A 24,301-nucleotide genomic window follows, 5' to 3' on the forward strand; every position below is an offset into this window, starting at 1 on the left:
GAGGGTGGTGGAGTGGAGGGCGGCAGGTGTGGAGGGTGGTGGAGTGGACGGTGTGGAGTAGAGGGTGGTGGAGTGGAGGGTGGGAGTGGAGGGCGGCGGAGTGGAAGGCGGCAGGTGTGGAGGGCGGCCCGTGTGGAGGGTGTGGAGTGGGCCAGGGCAAGACTCTGTGCTCACAGAGCGGATGTGGTCTCGACCTCTCCTCCTTTTTCTAACTTCATAAGTGAGACGATTAGCTCATTAATTCCCACCTCTCCTCTTTTCCAGTTTAAAGCTATTGGTTTTCCTGGAAGCAGCCTCCATATGTGCCTGTTCCACACTTGCAGATTCAACCAACTCCAGGTGGAAAGCGTAGTTTGTATGATGAAGGCTCTGTCCGTACTGAACATGTGCATGTTCTCTCCTTGTTATTGTTCCCTAAACAATACAGTATAGCAACTATTTATGTTGCGTTTACATCACATTAGGTGTGGTAAGTCACCTAAAGATGATATGAAGTAGACAGAAGGATGTGTGTAGGTTATATACAAATACAACAGCATTTCACACCAGGAACTTGAGCACCCGTGGACTGGGGTATGTGTGGGAGGTCCCAGAACCCGTCCCCACCGATCCTGAGGGACGACTGTTTGCTTGAGCAGCATCCTCGAGCTCTGATAGTATTTGCTGCTTTCATTATGGATTAGTTCTGAATTTTATGTAATTTCCAAGATGATTTATCCTTTGACCTCCAGCTATTTTAGAATGCCCCTTTTCATGTTTAGAAATGCATTTTAGGTCATCTTGTTGTTGTTTTGGTTTTCTAATTTATTTGCAATCTGATCAGAGACGGGGTCAATATGATGCGAATTGATTGGCGTTTATGAGACTTACTTTACGGGCTGATAGCTAGTCAGTTGTTACAAAGGTGAGCCTGGGCAGAACTCGAACTCTCTAACAGTTGGATCCTGGCAACTCCATTGGTCTGTTAGATCAGGCTAGTAAATGGTGGTGTTAAATAATCCATATCAGTTTGGGCTCCAGAAGTTGCAAGTGGCTGATGTTAGACTAACTCTCTGCAGAAAACAATGATAAATTCTGGACAACGTATTTTTAGAAACTATTTAAAGGAACTAGTGAGCCATTGAAACCAGGCAGAAATGGATGGGATTCAATGTGAGGGAAAAGGCTGGGCCAAGGTCACATTTTGGGGGTTTCTGTCCCAAGGGCACACTCCAGCCCCTGAGCCAGGCTGTGGGGCTTCAAGCAGCCAGGGTGAATTTCACTGGAGTTGGGGGTCAGAGGATGAGGGGGTTGGGGTCAGGAAGGAAATCTCAGCTAGGAGGGAGCCACAGGGAGCGGACATCCAAATCTTCATCAAACTCATTCCAAATCCTAGGCCTCTGACCCCAAAAACCAAATCTGCATGGAGAGAACTCAAGGAGCCTGGTGAAAGCGGCAGCTGGAAAGATAATCACCTTCATCAAGGATGCGTGGAGCTCAGCCTCCGAATCACACCAGCGTAGGGAGGTGTGATAACTGCCTTGGACGTCTGTCAGGACCCCAAGGGTCATGCCTTAGGGGCACAGAGTAAGCTCCAAGATAGGATGTCCCCCGAGACACATCTACACATCCCAACAACTCTTAAAGAACTTGAATTTATAATTAAAAAGCTGCCGAGTAAGAAATCTCCAGGCCCAGCTGGTCTCCCTGGAGATTTCCATTCAACATTGAAAAAGAATGAGGCCAGGCGCAGTGGCTCATGCCTGTAATCTCAGCACTTTGGGAGGCTGAGGCGGGCGGAACACCTGGGGTTAGGAGTTCAAGACCAGCCTGGCTAACATGGTAAAATCCCGTCTTTTCTAAAAAATACAAAAAATCAGCCAGGCGTGGTGGCACATGCCTGTAATCCCAGCTACTTGGGAGGCTGAGGCAGGAGAATCACTTGAACCCAGAAGGAGGAGGTTGCAGTGAGAAGATCTCACGCCATTGCACTCCAGCCTGGGTTACAAGAGTGAAACTCTGTCTCAAAACAATAAATAAATAAATAAAAATAAAAAGAATGAGGATAAATTCTATGCAATCTCTTCCAGGAAACAGAAGAGGAGGAGGCATTTCCTAGCTCATTTATGAAACCAGCATTAGCGTGATGCCAAGATGTTCAAAAGTTTAAAGAAGTCTTATAGGCTGCTGTATCTTAACGCAGTGGAAATTAGAAACCAAATTAATCAATTTAAAAAAGATCTAGAAAAGTTCCCTAATATTTGACAAAAAAAAAAAAAAAAAAAAATCACATAGGAAATTAGAAAACATCTGATCCAAATAAAAATGAAAACATAATGCATCAAAATTTGTGAGGTGTAGTTAACGCTGAGCTTACAAGGACATGGGTAGCTTTAAATGATTTTGCTAGTGAAAAAAAAAGATTTAAAATCACTTATCTAAGCTTCCAAATAAAAACAAAAAAGAAGAGCAAATTAAACCAACTTTTGTGGAAGAAAGGAAATAGCAGTGCAGAAATAAAATAAAAGAATAGAGGATAATTAACAAATTGATTAAAAACCCTAGCAAAACTAATGTTTAAAAAGAGAGAAAAAACAATTTGCCAACAGCAGGAACAAGGGGATGTTGGGAGATCTCTCTGCATCGAGCTCACACTTCTGTTCTGGACTACGGAAGGAGTTTAAAATATGCTGCACTGGGGCCGGGCGCGGTGGCTCACACTTGTAATCCCAGCACTTTGGGAGGCCGAGGTGGGTGGATCACAAGGTCAGGAGATCGAGACCATCCTGGCCAACATGGTGAAACCCCGTCTTGACTAAATACAAAAAATTAGCCAGGTGTGGTGGTGTGCACGTGTAGTCCCAGCTACTCAGGAGGCTGAGGCAGGGGAATCACTTGAACCCAGGGAGTGGAGATCATACCACTGCATTACAGCCTGGTGACAGAGCGAGACTCTGACTCAAAAAAAAAAAAAAAAAAAAAAAAAAAGCTGCATTGACTGGCATATTAACTACGAGTTAAAAGCACTTGGAAAACAGCAGGTACAGAAAGATCACGCTGACCTTCGTGCCGTTTCTTAAAAGCAGGAGCTGAAATTCCCGTGTGAAAGCTGCAACACCCTTATCTTCAAAAACAAGAACTCTAAGAGAATTCTGTACAGGCCTTGTTAGACCAGCTCTTATCTCTCCAGCCTCCCCGCCTGACTCACCTGCTTCTTCACAGTTTGTTTCTTCATTTCCTTAGGAAGGTTCCTGAGCCAGGTGGAACTTCTTTTGAATAAATGTGCGTGCCTTTCTCCTGTCGATCTGTTTCACATCAATTTAATTCTCAGGCCATGCCAGGACCCCAAGAGGATGGAGGTGGAGTTCTGCCACCTTCCACTATCTTTCCAGGGATGTTTGCAGAACCTCAGCAGAGGCAATGTCTCCCTGCGGGGTGGAGGGCAGACTGTCCTGGATAATAAAGATGGGGTCCCCCTATGGGCCGAATAAGGATAATGTCTCCCTCTAGGCAGGTTTGATAGCAGGTCCTTATGAAATATTGGGGCTTCCTAAACTCGGGGTTCCTCATCTGGGACGCAAAGCTACCACATCCAAAGCACCTGTCTGAGCTGTTCGTCATCCCCCATGGGATTTGAGGACCAGCATGCAGCTCCTGCTGCCTGACAAGCTTGAGGAATCGAGTGCTTGCTCTCTGGGAGTCTCTGCCTGCACCTGGGCAACTGAGCGGGATATATGTTAGCTGGGCGGGAGGGCACATGGATGGAGGAAACAGGAAACCCGTACAAAGGGAGAGACAGACTCTCACGTCCAGTAATCGGAAGACTCAAAGATGTTAAGGTGGCAGCTATCTTCAGATTTCTCTACAGATTTCACACAATCCAGATCAAACACCATCAGGATTCCAAAACATACACGGAAAGGCAAAGGAACTAGAAGAGCCAAATTAATGTTTACAAAGTTGGGAGAGTCATACCACTCCATTTCCAGATAAAATTTATTTACTGCAAAGCTCCAGTAATCAAGGCCATGTGCAGTCAGTGGGAGGATAGACTCAGAGGTAAATGGAACAGAATAGAAAGTCCAGAGAGAGGCCCACACAAACACAGTAGCTTAATTTTTGACAAAGATACAAAGTAAATCAATTGGGTTGTCTTTTCACTAAATGATGCTGGAAAAATTAGACATTAACTGCAAACAAAGCAAATGATAAACCTCGAGCTATACCTCACACTAGACAAAAATGAATTCAAAGTAGATCATAGACCTAATTGTAACAAGTAGCACCAAAAAAACTTAAAAAGAAGAAGCATGGGGAAAAATCTGCACGAACCTGAGTCAGGCAGAGTTCTTAGACAGGATCTGTCAATGAAAGGATCGATGAGCTGGACTTCATCAAGACAAAACTTTCAGTCTTCAAATGGCACTGTTAAGAAAAGGAAAAGATAAGCTACGAGCTTGGAGAAAATACGTGCAAATCCTACGTCCAACAATGGATTTGTATCAAGAATGTAATCCTCACGCCTATAATCCCAGCACTTTGGAAGGCTGAGGTGGACAGACCATCTGAGGCCAGGAATTCGAGACCATCCTGGCCAACATGGTGAGACCCTGTCTTTACTAAAAATGCAAAAATTAGCTGGGCCTGGTGGCGCGCACCTGTAATACCAGCTGCTTGTGAGGCTGAGGCAGGAGAATCACTTGAACCCCGGAGGTGGAGGCTGCAGTGAGCTGAGATTGTGCCACTCCAGCCTGGATGACAGAGTAAAATAAATAAATAAAAAAAAAATAAAGAATTCTCAAAATATAACAATAAAAAAAACCCCAAACCCAATAAAGCAATGAGTAAAAGATTTAAGCTTTACCAGAGACACAGGGCTGTCAACAGAGCACATGAAAAGATGGTCTGCATCATGAGTACGTTACCGAAAATCCAGGGGTTCAGTCCAGGTCCTGCCACGCATTGCGCAGAAACCCAATCGCTGAGACAAGTACTGCCAGGGAAGAAGGCTTTAATCAGGTGCTGCAGCTGAGGAGATGGGAAATCGGTGTTAAATCCATCTCCCCAGCCAGCTAAAATCAGGGGTTTATATGGCAGGGGAGAAATGTAACCACATGTGGGGAAACAGGAATTAGGGAGGGCTAAGAAAGACTTGGTCAACAGTAAGCGGGTGGTGGGTTAGGCAGTCGTAATGGGTGAGGGCTCCAGTATCTCATGTTCCAAATGCAGAGAGATCTGGTGAGTTTCAGCCCCTTGACACTATCTGGGAGACACGATGGGTGGTTTCCTGAGAAGGGAACTCAGAGATAAGACAAATGGAACTCTCTCAAGTTTTAAGACTGGGAGGCTCAATCTCTATGTTTATTCAAAAGAAACCATCAACATCAGCTCTATGGGACAGTTAGGTTGGTTTCAGTACTAAGAAAATTCAAAATAAATCCATGAGTTACCACCACATATTTATTAGAATAGTAAGTTAAAAGAAAATAACAGGCCAGACGCGATGGCTCACACCTATAAGGATCAGCACTTTGGGAGGCTGAGGCAGGAGGATTACTTGAGGCCAGGAGTCTGAGACCAGCCTGGCCAACATGGTAAACCCCATTTCTATCAAAAAGACAAAAATTAGGCAGGTGTGGTGGCACCTGTAGTCCCAGCTACTCAGGAGGCTGAGGTGGGAAGACAGTTTGAGCCTGGGAGGTGGAGGGTGTAGTGAGCGAGATCGTGCCACTGCACTCCAGCCTGGGTGACAGAGCCAGACCCTGTCTCAAAGAAAAATTAAAAATTAAAAAATGAACAGCACCACGTGCCAGGAGGATGTGAAGTGGCCGGAACCTTGCCCGTCGCTGCTGGGAAGGTGAGACGGGGCAGCCATGCTGGAAAGTGGTCAGGCAGCTTCTTGTAGAGTATAATGTGTGCTCAGATGTGACCTGCCGTCACACTCCAAGGTATCTGGAGTGAAATGAAAGCTCGTGTTCACACGAGCACCTGTACATACATACTTAAAACAGCGTTATTCATTAGCATGAGATATTGCAGACAACCCCAAAGCCCTTCAAGGTACGAACAGATAAACGTACTGAGACAGATCCATGCACAGAGTCTAAGCAAAAAAAGGAACCAATTGTCCATCCAGGCAGCAACGCTGATGGCTCTCAAATGCATCATGCTGAGTGAGAGAGGCCAGACCTACAGGCTGCACAATGCCAATTGTGTGACATTCTGGAAATGACAGAAACTATAGGGACCAAAAATGGGTCAGTGACTGCCAGGGGTGAAGGGTGGGAGGGCTGCCCACAAAAAGAAAGCTTCAGGGACAATTTTGTGGTGACAGGATTGCTCTAGATCCTGGTTTTAGTGGAAGTTATGTAACTTTATGTATTCGTCAAAACTCACAGACCTGTACACACACAAACAAGTGAAGTTCACTGTCTGTAAAATCAAAACTACATTTAAAGATACAATATGCATTGTTTCAAAAGTTTACTGTCAATCGGTCAAGCTCCTCCTCCTCCTCCTCTCTGGAAAAGTGAGGTCCTTATAACCTCAACCTCTAACCTCTCTCTCCTATTCTTAGGTATATTGGCAAGTATTTTATTTCTACTTTTTTTTTTTAACCCATATGGCTTGTTTTATTATCTCTAAGTTAATTTTTTTATTGTACATAAATGTTAACCAGTTAATTAACTCACCTTTTTTTTTTTTGAGACAGAGTCTCATTCTGTCACCCTCTGGTGCAATCTTGGTTTACTGCAGCCTTGAACTCCAGGTCTCAAGCGATCCTCCAACCTCAGCCCCCCAAGTAGCTAGGACTACAGATGCAAGCCACCATGCCCCAGCTAATTGCTTTTTTTTTTTTTTTTTTTTTTTGTAGAGACAGGATTTTGGCATGTTGCCCAGGCTGGTGTCAACCTCCTGGGCTCAAGTGATCCTCTTGCCTCAGCCTCCCAAAGTGCTGGGATTAGAGGCGTGAGCCACAGTGTCCAGCCTTCTTCTTGTGCTTAATCAGTCTTCCTGTCTAGAATTTCTTCCTGAAATTGACCCATTCATAGTTTCTTTAGCATGACTCAATGCAATTTAGTTAATTGAATTTAATGCGCAAATAAAACACCTTCATTCCCTCTTGAATAATCATTAGAGAGGTAAATGTTTCTATGCTGGCAGGAGTCTCTTACAAGCAATTTTGTTTTGTTTTGTTTTGTTTGTTTGCTTTTGAGACAGAGTTGTACTCTGTCATCCAGGCTGGAGTGCAGTGGCTCAATCTCAGCTCACTGCAGCCTCTGCCTCACAGGCTCCAGCGATTCTCCTGCCTCCGCCTCCTGAGTAGCTGGGACTACAGGCAGGCGTCACCACGCGCGGCTACTCTTTGTATTTTTAGTAGAGACAGGTTTCACTGTGTTGGCCAGGCTGGTCTCGAACTCCTAACCTCAAGTAATCCACCAACCTCGGCCTCTCAAAGTGCTGAGATGACAGGCGTGAGCCACCACGCCAGGCCTCCCACAAGCAATTTGAAATGTACTTCCATGTTCTTCATCCTCCTGTTTTTGCCAGGAGACCTGCTTTCAGTGTGTTAGCCATCTTTTGTTGGGTGATCTGGCGCAATCCTAAATTGTGTGAACATCGTTCTCTTGCCTTTTCTTCCGGCTACTGTTTATGAACGCCTCCCCAGCTTAGAAACAATGAAAATAAACTAGCAGCAATCAGACCCTGGCGCCCAAACTGTGGCCTCTCAGTACCCACCAAGGTCCCTTTGAAAAGAACCACGAACCCTTGGAGAAATGACTGGTCCCAGGCTGAGGCATGACATAGGAAAGATCCACCTAGAACTTCTCATTGCATCGGAAAGCTAAGAAACTATCAACGACTGCTGGGGTCATTTCAAAATGACATACCAGTCAACTGAAAAGTATCCCCATTGACCAAATGTGGGACAACATGGTCACCAGTAAAGATAATAAGTACAATGAATGGAAGGGCACTGTGTCAGGCACACCCTAATGTGGCCTCCAGTGATACTGGCCTTATTTAATCTCCTGCCCTGAGGCGGGGCAGGACCTGTGATTTGCCTTTAACTGAGAGATTAAGGCAAAAGTGAAGAGACTTTGCAGATATAATCAAGTCCCTAACCAGTTGACTTTGAGTTAATCAAAAGGAGATTTTTCCCAGTGGTCCTGACTTAATAGGCAAGCACTTTGTAAGAGAGTCCAGGGCTTCTCTGAAGTGAGAGACTTGAAGGGGCAGAGACCCTCTCTCTCTGTTGCTGGCTTTGAAGGAGGAAGCTGCCATGAATTCTACAATTTCCTGGAAATGAGTTCTGCCAAAACCTAAATAAGCTTGGAAGCTGCTCCCTCCCCAGTTGGGTCTCCAGATGAGAACACAGCCTGGCTGACAGCTTGATCTCGGCCTGATGAGACCCTGGGTGAGGAATCTGGCTAAGCTATACCAGGACATCTGGCATACAGAAGTGCATATACTAAATGGGAGTTGTTTAAAGCTTTATGTTTGTGGCAATTTGTTCCACAGCCATTGAGAATTACTGCACACATTCAATACAGTACATTTAAGTAATATACTTCAATTTATGATTTCACAATAATATATATTTAAAATAATCAATATTTTATCTGCCTTCCCTGTACCAAATATTTGATGTGGGAAAGTGTATCTTTAGAAGAACTCTTGCAAATAAATGCTGAAGAAATACCAGGTTGAGAAAACTGCAATTTCAAAACCCCTAATTAAGTGATGGATTTAGGATAGTGGTCCTCAACTGGGGGCAATTTTTCCCCTCTGCAATATCTAGAGGTATTTTTGATTGTTGTAACTGAGAGTTGCTGTAGGGATCAGGAATGCTGACACATATCCTAAAGTGCACAGGACAACTCCATAGCAAACATTATCTGGTTGGGTTGGAAAGACCCTAAGGTGAACCAGTGATTTTTGCTTCCTGTTGGCTGTGCTTCTGTGTTGTTCCCGCTCCCTGAAAGCGGGTGGAGCCTGTGACTTTCTTTCAACCAACAGAATATGGCAAAGGTGGTAGATGTCACACCTGGGATTACATTATAGCATATAAGATTCTGGAGTCACTCTCTCTGTCTCCTGCTGGCCTTGAAGAAGCGAGAGCCATGTGTGAACTGCTTTTGAGGGGCCCACATGACTGGAAACTATGGGTGGCCTGCAGGAAGTAATGACCTCAGTGCTACAAACATAAGGAACTGAATTCTACCAACAAGCGAAGTGAACACAAAGCAGACCCTGTCCCAGTTGGACCTTCAGATAAGAATGCAGCCCCAGCTGACACCTTGGGATCCTGAGGTAGAGAATCCAGCTAAGTTGTGCCCCAGGCTTTTACCCACAAAAACTGAGAGATAAGAAACATGTGTTGTTCTAAGCCACTAAGTTTGTGATAATTTGTTCCACACCATAAAAAACTAACAGCTTGGCCCCAAATGCCTACAATGCCAAGACTGAGAAACTTAACTTAGGGCTTGTTGTTGTTGTTGCTTTCTGCAAGGGCTGGATTGCAAACACGTTTGTCTTTGCAGGCCATTTGTTCTCTGTCATTGTGTCTGTTTTTTATCACTGTGTAATAAATCACCACAAACCCAGCTGTGAAACAAACCCTGTGCATGGTTGGCTCACAGTTCTGTGGACCAGAGCTCTGGGCATTCTGTAGGGCTTTTTCCTTAGGGCCTCACTGGCTGAGAGCAGATGCCAACCAGGCTGGGCTTCTCGCTGGAGGTGCTGGGGAAGACTCCACTCCTGGGGCATTCACAGTGTGGACAGAATTTGGTTCTTGTGGTTGTAGGGCCACGGTCCCCATCTTCCTGCTGGCTGTAGGCAGGGTGACTCTCTGCAGGCGTTGTGCTCAGTCCTTTCCCCTGGCTCATGAAGAGCCTGCCTCAAGGAGCGTCCCCTCTCACACTGTGAATCCCTCTCAATTTCTCTCCTGCCATCAGCCAGGGGGAGAAAAAAACAATCCAAACTCTGCTTTTACAGGGCTCATGGGATTCAACCAGGCCCACCCTGATCCTCTATTTTAAAGTCAACCCATTAGCAGCCTAAACTTTATCCACAAAATGCCTTTGGCCAGGCAACATAACACATTCACAAGGGTGAGAATTATTCACAATTCTGGGAATCAGGGCAGAAACTCTAGGGGGACCTTCTTGGAATCACCACAGCCAGCCATGGTACCATGAAAGCAGTCACAGGTGGTACATAAGTGAATGAGTGGGGGCCATGTTCCAATAAAACTTTATTTACAAAAACTGATGGGGAATAAGATTTGGCCAAGGGTGATTGTAGTCTGCTGACCCCTGGTCTAGGAAATGTTACCAGCAGCTGCTAAAACCATGAAAAGAAAAGCCACTGGGCACTTGGTGGCTTATGGCTGTAGCTGGCTACACCCAAACCCTCTCACTGATCAGCCCCATATCCCAGGAGGAAATCCCAGGACATCCAGTGCCTCCTGCCATGCACAAAGGAAGTACCATCTCCCTGCAGGAAGCAGTCTTGCCAAAAGGCTTGACCTCACACTGATCAGGCCTCAGCGTTACAGAGTGTGGAAAGACACCTGAAACGCTGTGTGATGCGACTTGTGGAACCCAAAATGTTGGGAACTCCTTAGGATGAGTGCCCTTGCTTCTTCAACAAATAAGTGGCAAGAATGAAAAGACAGAGGCACCGATTGATCAAAGGGGGCTCCAGAGGCACAGGAGCAAGGCAGCACATGAGCTCCGTGTGGGGTGACTTGAAGACACCATCTGTAAGATCCATTTATGAGACAATGGGGGAAATTTGAGCCCTGTCCAGGTTTGATCATATTAAAGAGTTACTGGTATTTGTTTAGCTGTGAAAATGGATTTTTGATAAAGGGTTCTTATCTTTTGGGAACATGAGAAGACAGACAGAGGCCCACTGGGACTTGTTATAATAAAAGAAATCTAGAGACGGAGTTGCAGGGTGGGAGGCACTGGCTGGCCGTTTGGCGGTACTCATGGAATCTAAGGAAGCCTTGGAATGTTTCTGTGTGTGTGTAAAATTCTCCCAATAGAGGGTTTGGAAATAATCTGCCTTCAGACTATAAGGCAAGTTTCAAATGCAAAGGCCCAGGGGTCAGGGAGCCCCTCAGAGCTGTGGGTACCTGGCTTTCTCTCCACCAAGCACTCCTGGCAAACATGGGTTGTGACTCATTATGGAGAAGTTGCCCCTGGGCATTTGTGAGTCAGGGCTGCTGTGTGTCAGAGTGTAGCCAGCAGCAGCTTTGGGACGCTTCCCTCCACGTGGCCCTGGGGGGCCACTGTTCAAGTTTTCAAGGGACAATCCAGCTTCCCTCCACCTTGGCCTTGGCAGCTGAACACCTCATTCCTGAGCAGCCTAAACTCACCCAGAGACTGACCAGTAGGTCTTAAAACTTTGCTCCTGCACCATCTGACATCCGACTCACTCAGCACAGCCACAAGCTGCAACAGACATCAAAGACATAGGAGCTTGAGAACAAGGGGGCCACACTTACAATGGGGCAGCTTACGAACAGTGCCAGAACCAGCAAGCCAGGATGACAGCCACTGACACCCCATTACCATGGAAATCTTGGGGCTTGCGTGTCCAGCACCACCTCCATGGCTGCATAAAGTTAGACATGGGAGGGAGGGAAGAAAGGAAGGAGGGAGAGAAGGCAAAATGGAGTAAGTGGGTGGATGGATGGATGGATGGATGGACGCCTGGATGGATGGATGGTTGGATATTTGGGTGGATAAATGGGTGGGCAGATGAGTAGGTGGACAGATGGATGGATGGATGGATGAATGGATGGATGGATGGATGCATGGATAGAAGGATGGATAGAAGGATGGAGAGACAGGTAGATGGAAGGATGGTTGAGTGGATAAACGGATGGGTGAATAAGTGGGTAGATGAATGGATGGATGGATGGATGGATGGATGGATGCATGGATGGATACATATATGGATAGATGGTTGGATGAATGGATGAGTGGGTGGATGAGTGGATAGATGAATGGATGGATGGCTGGGTGGATAGATGGATGGATGGATGGATGGATGGATGGATGGATAGATGGATGAATGGATAGATGGATGGTTGGATGCTTGGGTGGATAAATGGGTGGGTGGATGAGTGGGCAGATGAGTAGGTGAATGGATGGATGGATGGATGGATGGATAGATAGAAGGATGGACAGACAGGTAGATGGAAGGATGGTTGAGTGGATAAATGGATGGGTGAATAAGTGGGTAGATGAATGGATGGATGGATGGATGGCTGCATGGATAGAAGGATGGACAGACAGGTAGATGGAAGGATGGTTGAGTGGATAAATGGATGAGTGAATAAGTGGGTAGATGAATGGATGGATGGATGGATGGATTGATGATTGGATGGATGGATGGATAGATAGATGGATGGTTGGGTGGATAGATGAATGGATGGATGGCTGAGTGGATAGATGGATGAATGGATGGATGAATGGATGAATGGTTGAGTGAATGGATGGATGGATGAATAGTTGTGTGAATGGATAGATGGTTGTATAGATAGGTGGGTGGATTAGCAGGTAGATGAGTGAGTGGCTAGCTAGCTAGCTACCGATCTATCTACCTATCCATCTGGCTATCCATCTAGCTAGATAGATGCAGAGAGAGAATAGACAGGGGCACACAGAGGATGAAGGAAATGACAGATATGAACATACCTGCAAACATGGAGCCCCATAGACATGCAGATGAACACACACTGGCAGGAATAGCCACTGACATCCCAGGCACCTTATAGTTCTCCGTGCTTCCCACATGGTAACTTATTAGTTAACTCATGGCAGCCCTTGGACATGGGTACTGCAGAGGGGGCATGTGAGGCACAGGAGGGCCCTCCTTCTTGCTCAGCATCCTGCAGCTAGTAGGCAGAGAGACCCACGCCAAGCGTCTCTGGGTGCCATGCTGGCACCTACAGAAATGCAGGGTTACCCAAACCCCTGGAGATCAGATGGGCCCACAGAAAGGACAGAAGGTGGGCCCGTGGATGACCCAGAAGCTCAGACATACCCACAAGTACACAGGAGTAGACCAGGGGCCCACAGAAACTCAAGAGCCAAGGACGATTCTTGGAACCACAGAGGGGAACCCACACAGTCAGACACACAAACCCAGATGGCTCTTTGACCAGGATGCCTGCCTAGGCAGTGACTGGATGGGTTAAAGGAACTTTCCTCAGTCCCACACCCCACACCTCATGCCATCCAGACCTGCCCACAATTAGGTCAGGGAGGGGTGGCTGAGAGTAACCAGGGGAGGGCTGACTTTGGGCCACCAACAGCCAACCCAGCCAGCAGCAGGTGTCACCATGAAGTGACTCTAGGGCCTGAAGAAGTCATCGAGGCCAGCAGTAGAGAGGTTCCACTGCCACCACCCCCAAGCCAACCCTCCTCTCTACCCCCAGGGCCTGCCCTGAGCCCTCCAGAGTTCTCTGTATTTGGACATGCTGCCTTTCCGGCCAGCAACCTCAGCAGGAACCAGCCCTTTGCTGGCCTGCTTTGAGCTAATCCCCGACCCCTGCCCTGTGGGCACTGGGCAAACAAGCAGCCAAGTGGACTGGAAGTGTAGCTGGGGGCCAGTCAGGGTCTCCAGGCAAGGAGGGAGAGGAGCTTGGGAAGTTCCCGGTCCCCAGGTCACCGCAGGGCAGCTTCCAGGCCAACACAGCCCAGTTGGATTCTGGTGAGCTGGTCCTGCGCCCCTGCCATGTGCCTGCATTGCTTCTGCCTGGAACACTGGCCCTCCGATCTCCAGTCCCAGGACAACCCCCAGGTCACTGAAGGCCCCGCTGGGCTCTTTCCCTGGGAAACACTGTGGGCTTAGGGTCTTGCCTAGTGCTGGGCAGGCCTCTCCGGACCCCGACATGGGCAGTCTGTGCACCCCTGTTCCCTGATCTTGCCTACTGCTGGGCAGGCCTCTCCAGACCCTGACATGGGCAGTCTATGCACCCCTGTTCCCCGATCTTGCCTAGTGCTGGGCAGGCCTCTCCAGACCCCGACACGGGCAGTCTGTGCACCCCTGTTCCCTGAAGCATGGGCTTAGGCCTGGTGTTCCTGTGCCATCCCAGGGAAGATGAGCCGCCCTGTGGGTGGGTCTGCTCTGGCCCTGGAGGACCTTTCTCGAAGGTTAGAGTCCCTTACCTACCAGCCCCTAACCATGTCCAGTTCTGGAGAGGGTGGGCATGGACAGGGAGGCCCCAGGGGCTGCTGGTGGCCAGGCCTGGGAGGGCAGGCTGGAGTGAGGGGCAGCATACCCAGGGGGCAGGTGGGCTACAGGCCTCTGGAGGTCCCCACACTCCCCCACCCAGCACCAGGCTCTTGCCTGTCTTCACCTCTGTTCAGAATCTGGCCCTAAAGAGGTGGCAGAGGCTGGAGGCTGAGAGCCACCCCAGACTTAATGGAAGTGAGCAGGAAGCCCCCACAATCCAACATGGCTGGAACATGCTGTGGCTGTCAGAAGCGGGAAAGGCAGGACAGCCATGCCCGCTGGCTGGCTGGGGCTGGGCAAAGGCTGCCCAGAGGAGGGTGGGCCCAGCCTCCTCCCCATCCTGCTGGATGAGGCCAGATTTGGTTGGCTGGACACTGTGCTGGCCACTGGTGGACCCCATGTGCCCCACTGGGAGCCAAAGGAAGTGGCCAGCGGTTAGGAGCAGAGGTGGAGGCGGTGAGACCTGCAGGCGCTGGGCAGCCCGGGCACCCGCCCATGCCCTCGCCTGCCAGCGTCTTCTCACAGAGCTGGGTGGCACCTGACGTCTCTCTGTGTGTGCCTTGGCCAGGAGGCCAGTGCAGGGTGCAGGGAGCCAGTGGCCGCCGGAGAACTAAGACTCGGCCCTTCCAAAGCAGGTTTGTGCAGAGTCTAGACGAGCTCCAGGCTGTTTCCACCAAGAAGGCAGCTGCAAGAATCAGGGCGACAGTGGAGATCCCAGAGTCACCTGGGGAGCTGACGTGGAGATAGCGAGCATGTGTGTGCGTGGGTGAATGTGCACATTCATTGTGCGCACAGGTGCTTAGCAGTGTGCCCGTGCCTGGTGTGCGTGTGTGTGAGGCTGTGTGGGTCATGCGCCCACACTCACAGGCGAGGGCTGGGGGACACTGCCAGAAAGTGTCTCTTGTCCTCCTCTGTCTGCAAGCTGATGCCTAGTGCTAGGCAGGCCTCTCTGGATCCCGACATGGGCAGTCTGTGCACCCCTGTTCCCTGATCTTGCCTAGTGCTGGGGAGGCCTCTACAGACCCCCACATGGGCAGTCTGTGCACCCCTGTTCCCTGAAGCGTGGGCCTAAGCCTGGTGTTCCCATGCCATCCCAAGGAAGACGAATCCTGCTGGGCTGCCAACTTCCACAGACCCCGATGTGCTGGGGTGACCTTTAGGCTTCGCGGGGTCTTTTTCTCCTTCTCTCCCAGCCACTCGGATGACTTCAGTGGCGGCTTCTGAGGCCTCAATGTCAAGGACTTAAGGTAACCCTCTGGGTTCTGCTTAGAGCTCGTTTGGGGGCAGAGGAGGGTCCCAGGGTGGAGAGTTGTTCAGAAAAGACCCCAGTTCAGAGGCTTCTGCGCAGACCAGGCCCCCAGGACAGAGACTTTTATCTAGAAAAAGGACCCTTGTGGGGAGGGACCCAGGGAGGAAGGCTCTGAACAGTCAGGGGTCCTAGGATGTCCCTCCCGGGGAGGAGGAGGGTCCAGGCCTGCACTGGAGAGGCCGGCGAGAGGCCTGTGTACGGAAGGGGGCGCCCGAACGCCTGCCAGGCTGGCGGGCTCGGCTGGGAGGCAGCAGGCGGAGTCTGGCCCGTAGGGCAGGGAGGGAGCAGGGGTCGGGCGGGAGCCGGAGGTCAGGCCACCTCCAGGAGCGGCCAGCAGACAGCAGGGGGAGCTTGGAGCCCAGCTGATCCGGCTCTGCCGGCAACCTCTGCCCCGTGCAGCCCAGGCCTTGCTGCTCTGACCCCTCCGGCAGAGGTGCCCTGTGGAGCCGGTCAGTCTTTCCGGCCAGCAGTCGCCCTTGGGGATGACCACAGTGGAGGCTGAGAAAGGCGCTGAGGGCACCTTGGGGTTGGATCCTGAGCCACCCTGGATGCAACTCGGGGGAGCTGGGACTCAACCCCTTGCCCGCTGGCCAGACAGGTGGGGGGCTCCAGTCAGGGCTTGGTCAACGGGGAGCCCCAACCCGCATCACAGATGCACCAAGCGTGCCCAAGGGCAGTGGGGAGAAGTGCGGCCCTCGGGATGCCGGGTGCTCCCGGCCTGAGACCCTCTGGCTGGAGGCCCCTCTGGAACTGCAGGGAGGAATCTGTGGCCAGGGTGGGGCTGGAGGCTGTGGGTGACCCTGGCTCCTTTCTTATTCTCTGAGCCCAGCAGCCACTTTCTTGGACTGCTGTGAGTCACACAACCCTTGCCCCAGGTCTGCACACAGTGACAACTGCACACAGTGACACCTGCACACAGTGATGCCTGCACACAGTGACACCTGCACACAGGGCGTTTGTTCACAGGGGTCCGTGCACGGTGCAGGCAGTGCCCACAGGGCGTTGGTTCAGCCTGGTCAAGGTGTGGGAAAGCCCCCGTTGCACCTGCAAGTCCCCCACCTACTTGAAGGGAGCTCCCAGCTCATCCTACCAGGAACCCGGGGGGCTCCGAAGGCCAAACCTCTGGTCAGCCCCTGAGCTGGGGGTGCCTGGAGAGTGTGGGGCCAGCAGCAGTGGGAACAGGGCTGGAGTCCTGAGCAAGTGGCAGGGGGCGGGGCAGGAGGGGACGCAGCACCAGGACAGGCGGGGGCCCCAGGGCTCTCCAACCTGGGGGTCAACTGGGACTTCCGGGTCCTAAGTGTGGGGACCCCACAGGGTGGGACCCAGTGCCCTCCTTCTATCCAGGGATACAAAGCAACCTGCTCACCACAGAGCCTGAATCGGGCCTCCTCTTCTTCACCAGAAAACCTGGACGGCCCCTCATCCAGCTCCCAGAGAGCCTGGCTGGCCCCTGCATATCCGAGAGTCTGCCCGCTCGTCTCTCCCACGGGGACCCTGGTGGGTAGGACCCAGCTGTCACTCACACAGGGGCTTGGAAAACTGAGGCAGCTCCCAGGTGACCCCAGGAGTCCCCTAGGACAGGAGACGTGGCATGCACACTGCGTCATTCTCTGACCTCCAGGAAGCACACGATCAAGAGACTTGGGAGGCTGAGCCAAGGGCCTTCCCGCAAGGGAGCCAGAGTGGGCGGGGGCGCAGGCTCCAATGGGCTCTCTCCCTGTGCCACAGCCTCACAGCACCCAGTGTCCCAGCCAGGTTTGGAGCAGGGACAGGGGTCTGCAGCCCCCAGAGGGGTCACACCCCTACCGCCTGCCTCTGTCCTCCACTCCTCTGGCTGGGGACCCTGTCCCAAGCCGATGCTGACACATCTGACAGCCAGGCCGCCATGCATCCCAGCCCAGGCAGCCAGTGGGTGGGTGGCCAAGGCAGCCTGGGCAGGAAATGGCAGCGCGGTGGAGGGCCCTGGAACATTCCTCCAGCCTGCGCACTCACTGATCTCTCTGGCAGCCAGTCCAGGACATGCCTCAGTCGGGAACTGGGCTCCCACACCCCAACACCCCCTGGTTTCCAGGACCCTGTGTGTACAGGGAAGGCTTTGAGCACTCGGCTCCAAACTGAGAGTCCCCATTCTCCCCTTGCGCCCCACCTCGGTCAGTCCCTGCGTCTGCCCCCACTCGGTGCTAGTGCCAGCGGTATGAGGGTTTGTGTTGGCTTTTGGCCAAACCCTGGAATGTGCCTGCTGGCTGCACGGCAGCTGTTCTTGGAACCGGGCTACAATGCACAGACTGTCTCTGAGACGTGGGCGGATGGGGTGCAGACTGCCCAGAGCTGCGCATGAACCCAGGCCCTGAGACAAGGGTGAATGGTCTCACACAGGCCGACACACCGGTGAATGGGCTCGGGGCGTCCAAAGATGCAGCAGAACCTGGAACTGGCACTGGGGGCCCTCGACCTAGGACTCAGTCTGTGTGAGGTGCGGGGCACAGGTGGCTGACAGCACACGCTGCTAAGAACCCCTGGTGAATGGGGAGCAGGGCACCCCAACACTCAGACTCATGGGGACACGTGGTCCAGGAGCTCCGGGGGGGTGTATCAGCGACGGCACCCTGATTCCAGGTGGGCATCTATAGTCACAGGCAAAAGGCATGTCGCTGGCTGTGCAGGATCGTGAGGGAACAAGGCACCCCAATTTTAGGGTCAGTGGGGTTCATGTCTCTCAGATGCTTCTGGGATTGTGAGGGCTTCAGGCCTCTAGGAAGGGGCACAGACCCCTGGAGGCTTGGGTGATGAAGCTGAGAATCCGTGAATAGGGCACAGAGGTGTCTGGACAGGGACGAGTGTAGCTCCCACAGCCGAGACAGCTGGTAACGAAAGGGCAGTGGGTGTCCAAAGACACAGGGGAACTTGGAACTGGCACCGGGGGCCCTCAACCTGGGACGTGCATCTACATTCAAGGCAGGTGGTGGGGGCTAGGCTGCCAAAGACCCTGACAGACGGGATACAAGGCACCAAAGCCCTCAGGCAGCTAGAGAAGAGCGGGGCTCAAGGGCTCAGAATGTGGGTGCACGGTCCCCAACGCTGCATGGGGTGAGGTAAGCCGTCGCACAGCGAGTTGGGGTGGAGCGTCCAGAGACCCGGAAACCCAGGGTAGAGTGCCCGTTGGGCTGATGGTTGAAGTCCTCACTACTCAGACTGTCGGAGGAGGGGTAGGACACCCGGTCAGCTGCCAGACACTCAGATAAGGAGGTTCCAGAGCCAAACTGTCTGAGCGACCGGGTCCGCGGGACCTGAGCCTTCACAATAAGAGGGCCCTGTGCAGGGGGACCAGGAGGGAGGGCGTATGTCCAGACACATGGGTGAATAAGGGCTACGCTCTCTGTCCTCAGGGGACTGGGAGCACCTTTGCAGATGTGTGCAGTGTCACCCACACTCTCAGAGGTTTCTGGACACGCACCACTCAGAAAGGCAGGTGAGGAGCACCCGCTGCGTCTACGCTGAGAGCTACAAAATGAGCTGCCAGGCCCTCGGGTGGAAGGAGACAGCCAGGGCTGGCAGGGTCAGATAACCTCACTTCTGACATACAGGGCACCACGACATTCAGAGTCCTGGGCTCCAGGCTGCCCAAATACTCAGGCAAGTGGAGTGTCAGGGCCCCACTTTCTCCATCATCCAGGTATTCGAGTGATTGGTGTTCCGGTTCGAGAACTGTCAAGAGGGCGGATGGAGAGAGACTTGCCCACGCCTCTAAGCCATGGGGTCCAGAGACCCAGACGCTCAGGCTGATGGGGACAGGAACCCACACACTGACATCAATGGGGTAAGGGCTCTAGGTGTTTAGAATAATGGGGTACACGTGTCAAGATGTCAGATGATGGAGGCGGAGGCTCAGCTCTTCGGAGGCACTTCACAGAGCCACGGGAATGAGCAGCTCTCAGACAGGGCAGACACGAGGGCAGAGGGGGTGCACCCAGCAGTGAGGTACGTGGAGCACAGGACGTCCAAAACCACAGGAATGAGGCACCAGGCTCCTGGCCCTGGGCTGGCACCCAGGCTTAAGTACTGTGTGTCATGGGGGGTTCAGAGGGTTCAACAGGTGGGGGGCACGCTGTCCTGGCACCCTGGTAACAATAGGAGACCGAGAAGGGGCAGTTCACCTGACCCTGGGCATGAGGGAGGGGGCTGCACAGGCACTCAGGTCCCCAGACTGTGTCCCCCAGGCACTCTCAGGCATGGGGTGTAGAGATCCTGATGCCAGGGTTCCCGATGAACACAGACCCCCTGCCAGACAAGGTAAATGGGGTCCACACAAAGCTGTGGGGCATTGGGCCCCAGCCATGAGGTCCCCAAGGCCCTTGGGAGATGAGGTCAATGCGGGGAAGACACGGAGAACCCCTGTCCTCTGATTCGGCGGCTGCAGTAACAGCCATTTGAGGAGTGGGTTACACGCCCCCAGACTTCCAGGTGACAGGAAGACACCCAGACACTTCAAGACGTGGGGTTTTCATCGCCAAAATCCAGAGGCAAATTCTCAGAGGATAGGAATTGAGCCCATGGATTCAGCACCAGCCATGTTCAGAGGAGTGGGGTGCAGGTCCGAATGCCCAAGATGGAACAGAGCCTCCCGGAGGCTCGGTGATGGGGTGCAGCCCCCCCGGAGGCTCAGATCATGGGGTACAGCCTCCCCAGATGCCTGGTTGATGGGGTACAGCCTCCCAGGATGAAGAGGCACAGACAGTATGCATGAAAGGTGAGTGTGGCACATACAAGCTAAGACACAGAGAATGGGCACAGGGCATCCCAAACCACAGAGAACTATGGCAAGCTGAACTCCCCCATCCCCAGCCATCCCAGGCCCCAGTTGATGAGGGTGCCCCAGCCCTGCAGGGCGCAGCAGCTGGGGTCAGAGTGGGCGGGGCAAACACAGGCTCACTCAGCACACTTCTCTTTGTGTGCCAGTGACTCCTGGCTCCCCAGAGCCAGCGTTCGCCTTGCATTCCAACCTCAAGCATTCCCCAGGCGACCTCAGAGGAAGCGTCCCCATCCAGGAGCCCCACCAGGGTCTCCACGAAGCTGCTGGCTGCCAAGCCGCCGTCTGGGGCCTCAGGGCTGGCCTCGGGCTCCAGCTCTGTTTGGTTTTCTCCTTCCTGCCCTGGAACCTCAGACGCCCGTCTGGCCGTGAAGGCGCCCATATACTGGGGAAGATACAAAGCCCCTACACAGCTGGCTGCAGAGAACTGCGCGCGGGGCACGTAGCTCAGCTGTACCCTGGGGCCGGCGTCGAGCCACCTCCTGCACGTGTCCCCTCGCTTGCCTAAAAGCCCCACTAGGGCAGCCTCCGGCCCTTCTCATCCCAGACTGGGTCAGACTAGGAGACAGACCCATGCCCTGTGCAAACATCAGAAGGATGTACACGTCCCCACACGCCCAGGGCCGTTTATGACCGGAGGGGCCCAGAAGTGCACATGCGTGCCCACACGTCTCCCTGCTATGGCACAAAAGCATCTCGGGGCCTGGGCTATGTCCTCCATACGTGCTGCCTGACCAGCCCCGCAGGGCCGGCCCCGCTGGGACAGGTTTTCCCGTTAAGCATTAACCAGCAGCAGATAAAGGCTCTGAGGAAACGCCCTGGCCTGGGGTGGCCACTCCATGGTAGGCCCAGGTCACGGGTTTGATTAGAGTGACCAGACCAGACTAACCGGCCAGAGCAGAGGGAGGGAAGCTTAGGCTATAGGCCCTGCTCGGGGGTCCAACTGAAGCAAGAGGCACTGAGGTTAGATCGGAGTGAGGACTTCCAGCCACGCGCCCAGCGGCCGGCTGATAAGGGGGCTGCTCATTAAGAAACCAAGAACTCAAGGTGTTGGGTTAGTCCAGTAGGAGCCGAAGGCACGGAGGGGAATGGCCTGAGGGTGCCTGGGGCTGGAAGTGGAGGCAGCGGCAGAGCCGAGCAGGCCCACCTGGCTCTCTGTGAGCCCCCTGCCCCACACTGCCCAGGGCAGTCCCACCCGGCCCCTACCCTCCTCACACTTAGTTCCCTCATGACCCACAGCACCTGAGGTGCCCTCTTCCAAGCCAGGCGGCCCTGCACCTCAGGACCCCTCCCAGCGTGCAGAACCTGCTCCAACCAGGTTCAGTCAGGCCGCCTCCTGCTGCCCCTCACCAAGGCCAGCCTGAAGGGCCCATCACCCCCTCCTGCAAAGCTGCGTTGGGCTCAGGGTGCCCCCAGCCCCAAGAGACCCTTGGAAACAGGCTGGAGCCCAGATGCTCAACCTTTGCGCCTCGGGGAGACCTTCCTAACGCAGGGAGTTGCCCAGTTCTCACGGGCCAGCAGTTCCGGCCACAGGGTGGGGCTCCTGCAGCCCTGCCCCCCGCACCCCCTCCTCCCCCAGGAGAGAGTTCCCCGTCACCAGAGGCAGTGCTGTCCGAGAGCTGGACCAGCCTCCGGGTGTCTGAGAGGAAGGCCTGGTGGCTGGCCGGCCACAGGAAGCACTGGGTGTCAGGTGAGAGCTTTTACACCTGGGGGGCTGCCAGCCCCAACACTCGGGGAAATCTTGCTTTTCCAGAGGAAGGGCCCACGGAAAGGTGCTCCCACGGAAGCAGAAAGCATTCCGTGTAGACTCACTGTGGAGGGAAGCATTAGCAAGCCTGAATCAGTGCCTGGCCTCGGGCTAACAAGAAGGCTAAAGGAGGGGCTCACCCCTGTTCTGCCTGGTGGGGCTGGGGGTCCCAACGGGGTGGGATTTAGCACAAAACCTCATGGCAGGTCTGGGGGTCCTTGGGGTGACCAGGGAGGGCTTCCTGGAAGAGGTGGGCTCACACTGGCCTTGGAGGGTGAGCAGGTTGGGGATGCAGATGAGTACTCTAGGCAGCTTGGCAGCTGCAGGAGCAGAGCAGCCACCTTCGTGGGGAGAGCGGAGCTGCCTTCCAGAGCTTTAAGGAGCCTCCTGGAGCGGTGGCCAGGCCGGGAGCCAGGGAGGAAGGACCCGTCTCCCTTTCCTGGGAAAACGGCGTGAACTCCCAGAGAAGGTTTTCCCAACAGGGCCACAGGAGATGGACAGCCAAAGCTAGACAACGGAGAGAGTGGCCCCGAGGCTCAGGCAGGGAGGGCGGGGAATTCCCAGATCAGGGCGGGGAGACCCGAGAGCCCCCAGCGCCCAAAGGGTCTCCAGGGCGCTGTCCCCAGGAGCCGGGAGGGGTGGACGGCGCCACCTGGTGGCCACACGCCTGCTGCACCTGCACCTCCTTCGGGTCCCGGAGGTCCAGAGGGACCCTGCACCTCCTCAGGCCTTGGGACCCTCAGCGTCGGCAGCCAGAGCCCCCAGGGTCCTGGGGTACTCCAGGACAGCTTCTGGGTGGCCCCGTGCTCCTCGGGGGGCAAGGTCACCAGGCTGGCCCAGGAGTGCCGCTGGCCGGCTGCAGCAAATCACTGCAGGGGTGCTCTCACCTCCCCGCCCTGACCGTTAGACTAAAGGAGGGGGGATGCCAGCAAAGCAGGGGCACAGGGGAGGGGTGCATGCACACGCACACATGCCTGCACTCACAGATGCAGATTCTGTATTGGCAACTTATCCGGAATCTCAACCATAAAAATCTCCAGTGAAGCTACTTTAATCTCAGCATGTATACAGGCTCTGACATTTCAAAAGGAGAAGTTGCCTTTAAACTCCACGTGGGGAGGAGGCAGTGGCCTGTTTGAATCTGGCTGGCACAGTCCTGCTCCAGGGACCCTGTGAACCCAGCCCATTCCATCAGCCACCCGTAGAGGCGCTCTGCCAGCCACGTGTGGGACGCCCAACCACCTGGGAGTGTCCCCCAGGGGCCGAGGGGCTGCTGAGGCCAGTACACCCACACTCCATCTGCAGGTGACTCATGCAAGGGGTCCCCCAAACAGGACCAGCTCCGTAATTTGTGCAGTGCAGAGTGAAAATGTGCAGTGTCTTGTTCCAAAATTAAGAATTTCAAGATGGCCCCAGCATACATGAAACCAAGCATGGACCCCTCTGAGCATGGGGCCCTGTGCACAGGATGCAGCCTGGAAAGCTGGCCCTGACCTCCGCATCTCCTTTTTGTACCTATAATCCCTCCACAGTGCTGGCCCCTCTGCTCTGGGGACAGCCTGGGCTTCCAGGGCCATGATGGCCTCCAGAGCCACAAAACTAGAACTCCCAGCCTCGGTCCACTCGCCTGTAAAACACCTGCCTGCTGACCTCACAGGGACAACATGCGTGTGGGGCTGGAACCTGGACCCTCCCTCCCCTCTTTGAGCTGCAGCCGCCTCCTCTGAACACTGGGGGTTTGGGTCCGTTCTGGGAGTGCGTCTGCCTCTCCCAGCCCGCCAAGGAGTGGGGCATTGATGCTGTATGCGTGTGTGCACGCGTGTGTGTGTGTGTCTGTGTGTGTGTGCGTGTGTGTGTGTGTCTGTGTGTGTGTCTGTGTGTGTGTCTGTGTGTGTCTGTGTGTGTGTGTCTGTGTGTGTGTGTGTGTGTGTGTGTGTGTCTGTGTGTGTGTCTGTGTGTGTGTCTGTGTGTGTGTCTGTGTGTGTCTGTGTGTGTGTGTCTGTGTGTGTGTGTGTGTGTGTGTGTGTGTGTGTGTCTGTGTGTGTGTGTGTGTGTGTGTGTGTGTGTGTCTGTGTGTGTGTCTGTGTGTCTGTGTGTGTGTGTGTGTGTGTGTGTGTGTGTGTGTGTGTGTGTGTGTGTGTCTGTGTGTGTGTGTCTGTGTCTGTGTGTGTGTGTGTCTGTGTGTGTGTGTGTGTCTGTG

The 24,301-nt window shown here is 53.2% G+C and overlaps 1 protein-coding gene across 1 annotated transcript in view; it reads left to right on the forward strand.

Annotated features, from left to right (window-relative positions):
- The window catches only part of LOC108531313 (60S ribosomal protein L36a-like), a 24,207-nt gene extending 8,745 nt beyond the window's left edge, over positions 1 to 15,462 (forward strand). Inside the window, exon 2 of the mRNA XM_017874685.1 lies at positions 15,337 to 15,462. Within this exon, the coding sequence (XP_017730174.1) occupies positions 15,337 to 15,462 (126 nt within the window). The remainder of the gene's footprint in view (positions 1 to 15,336) is intronic.
- Positions 15,463 to 24,301: the final 8,839 nt, after the last annotated feature.

This window comes from Rhinopithecus bieti, unplaced genomic scaffold (genome assembly GCF_001698545.2).
Source record: "Rhinopithecus bieti isolate Rb0 unplaced genomic scaffold, ASM169854v2 scaffold_9449, whole genome shotgun sequence".
Lineage (NCBI taxonomy): Eukaryota > Metazoa > Chordata > Mammalia > Primates > Cercopithecidae > Rhinopithecus > Rhinopithecus bieti.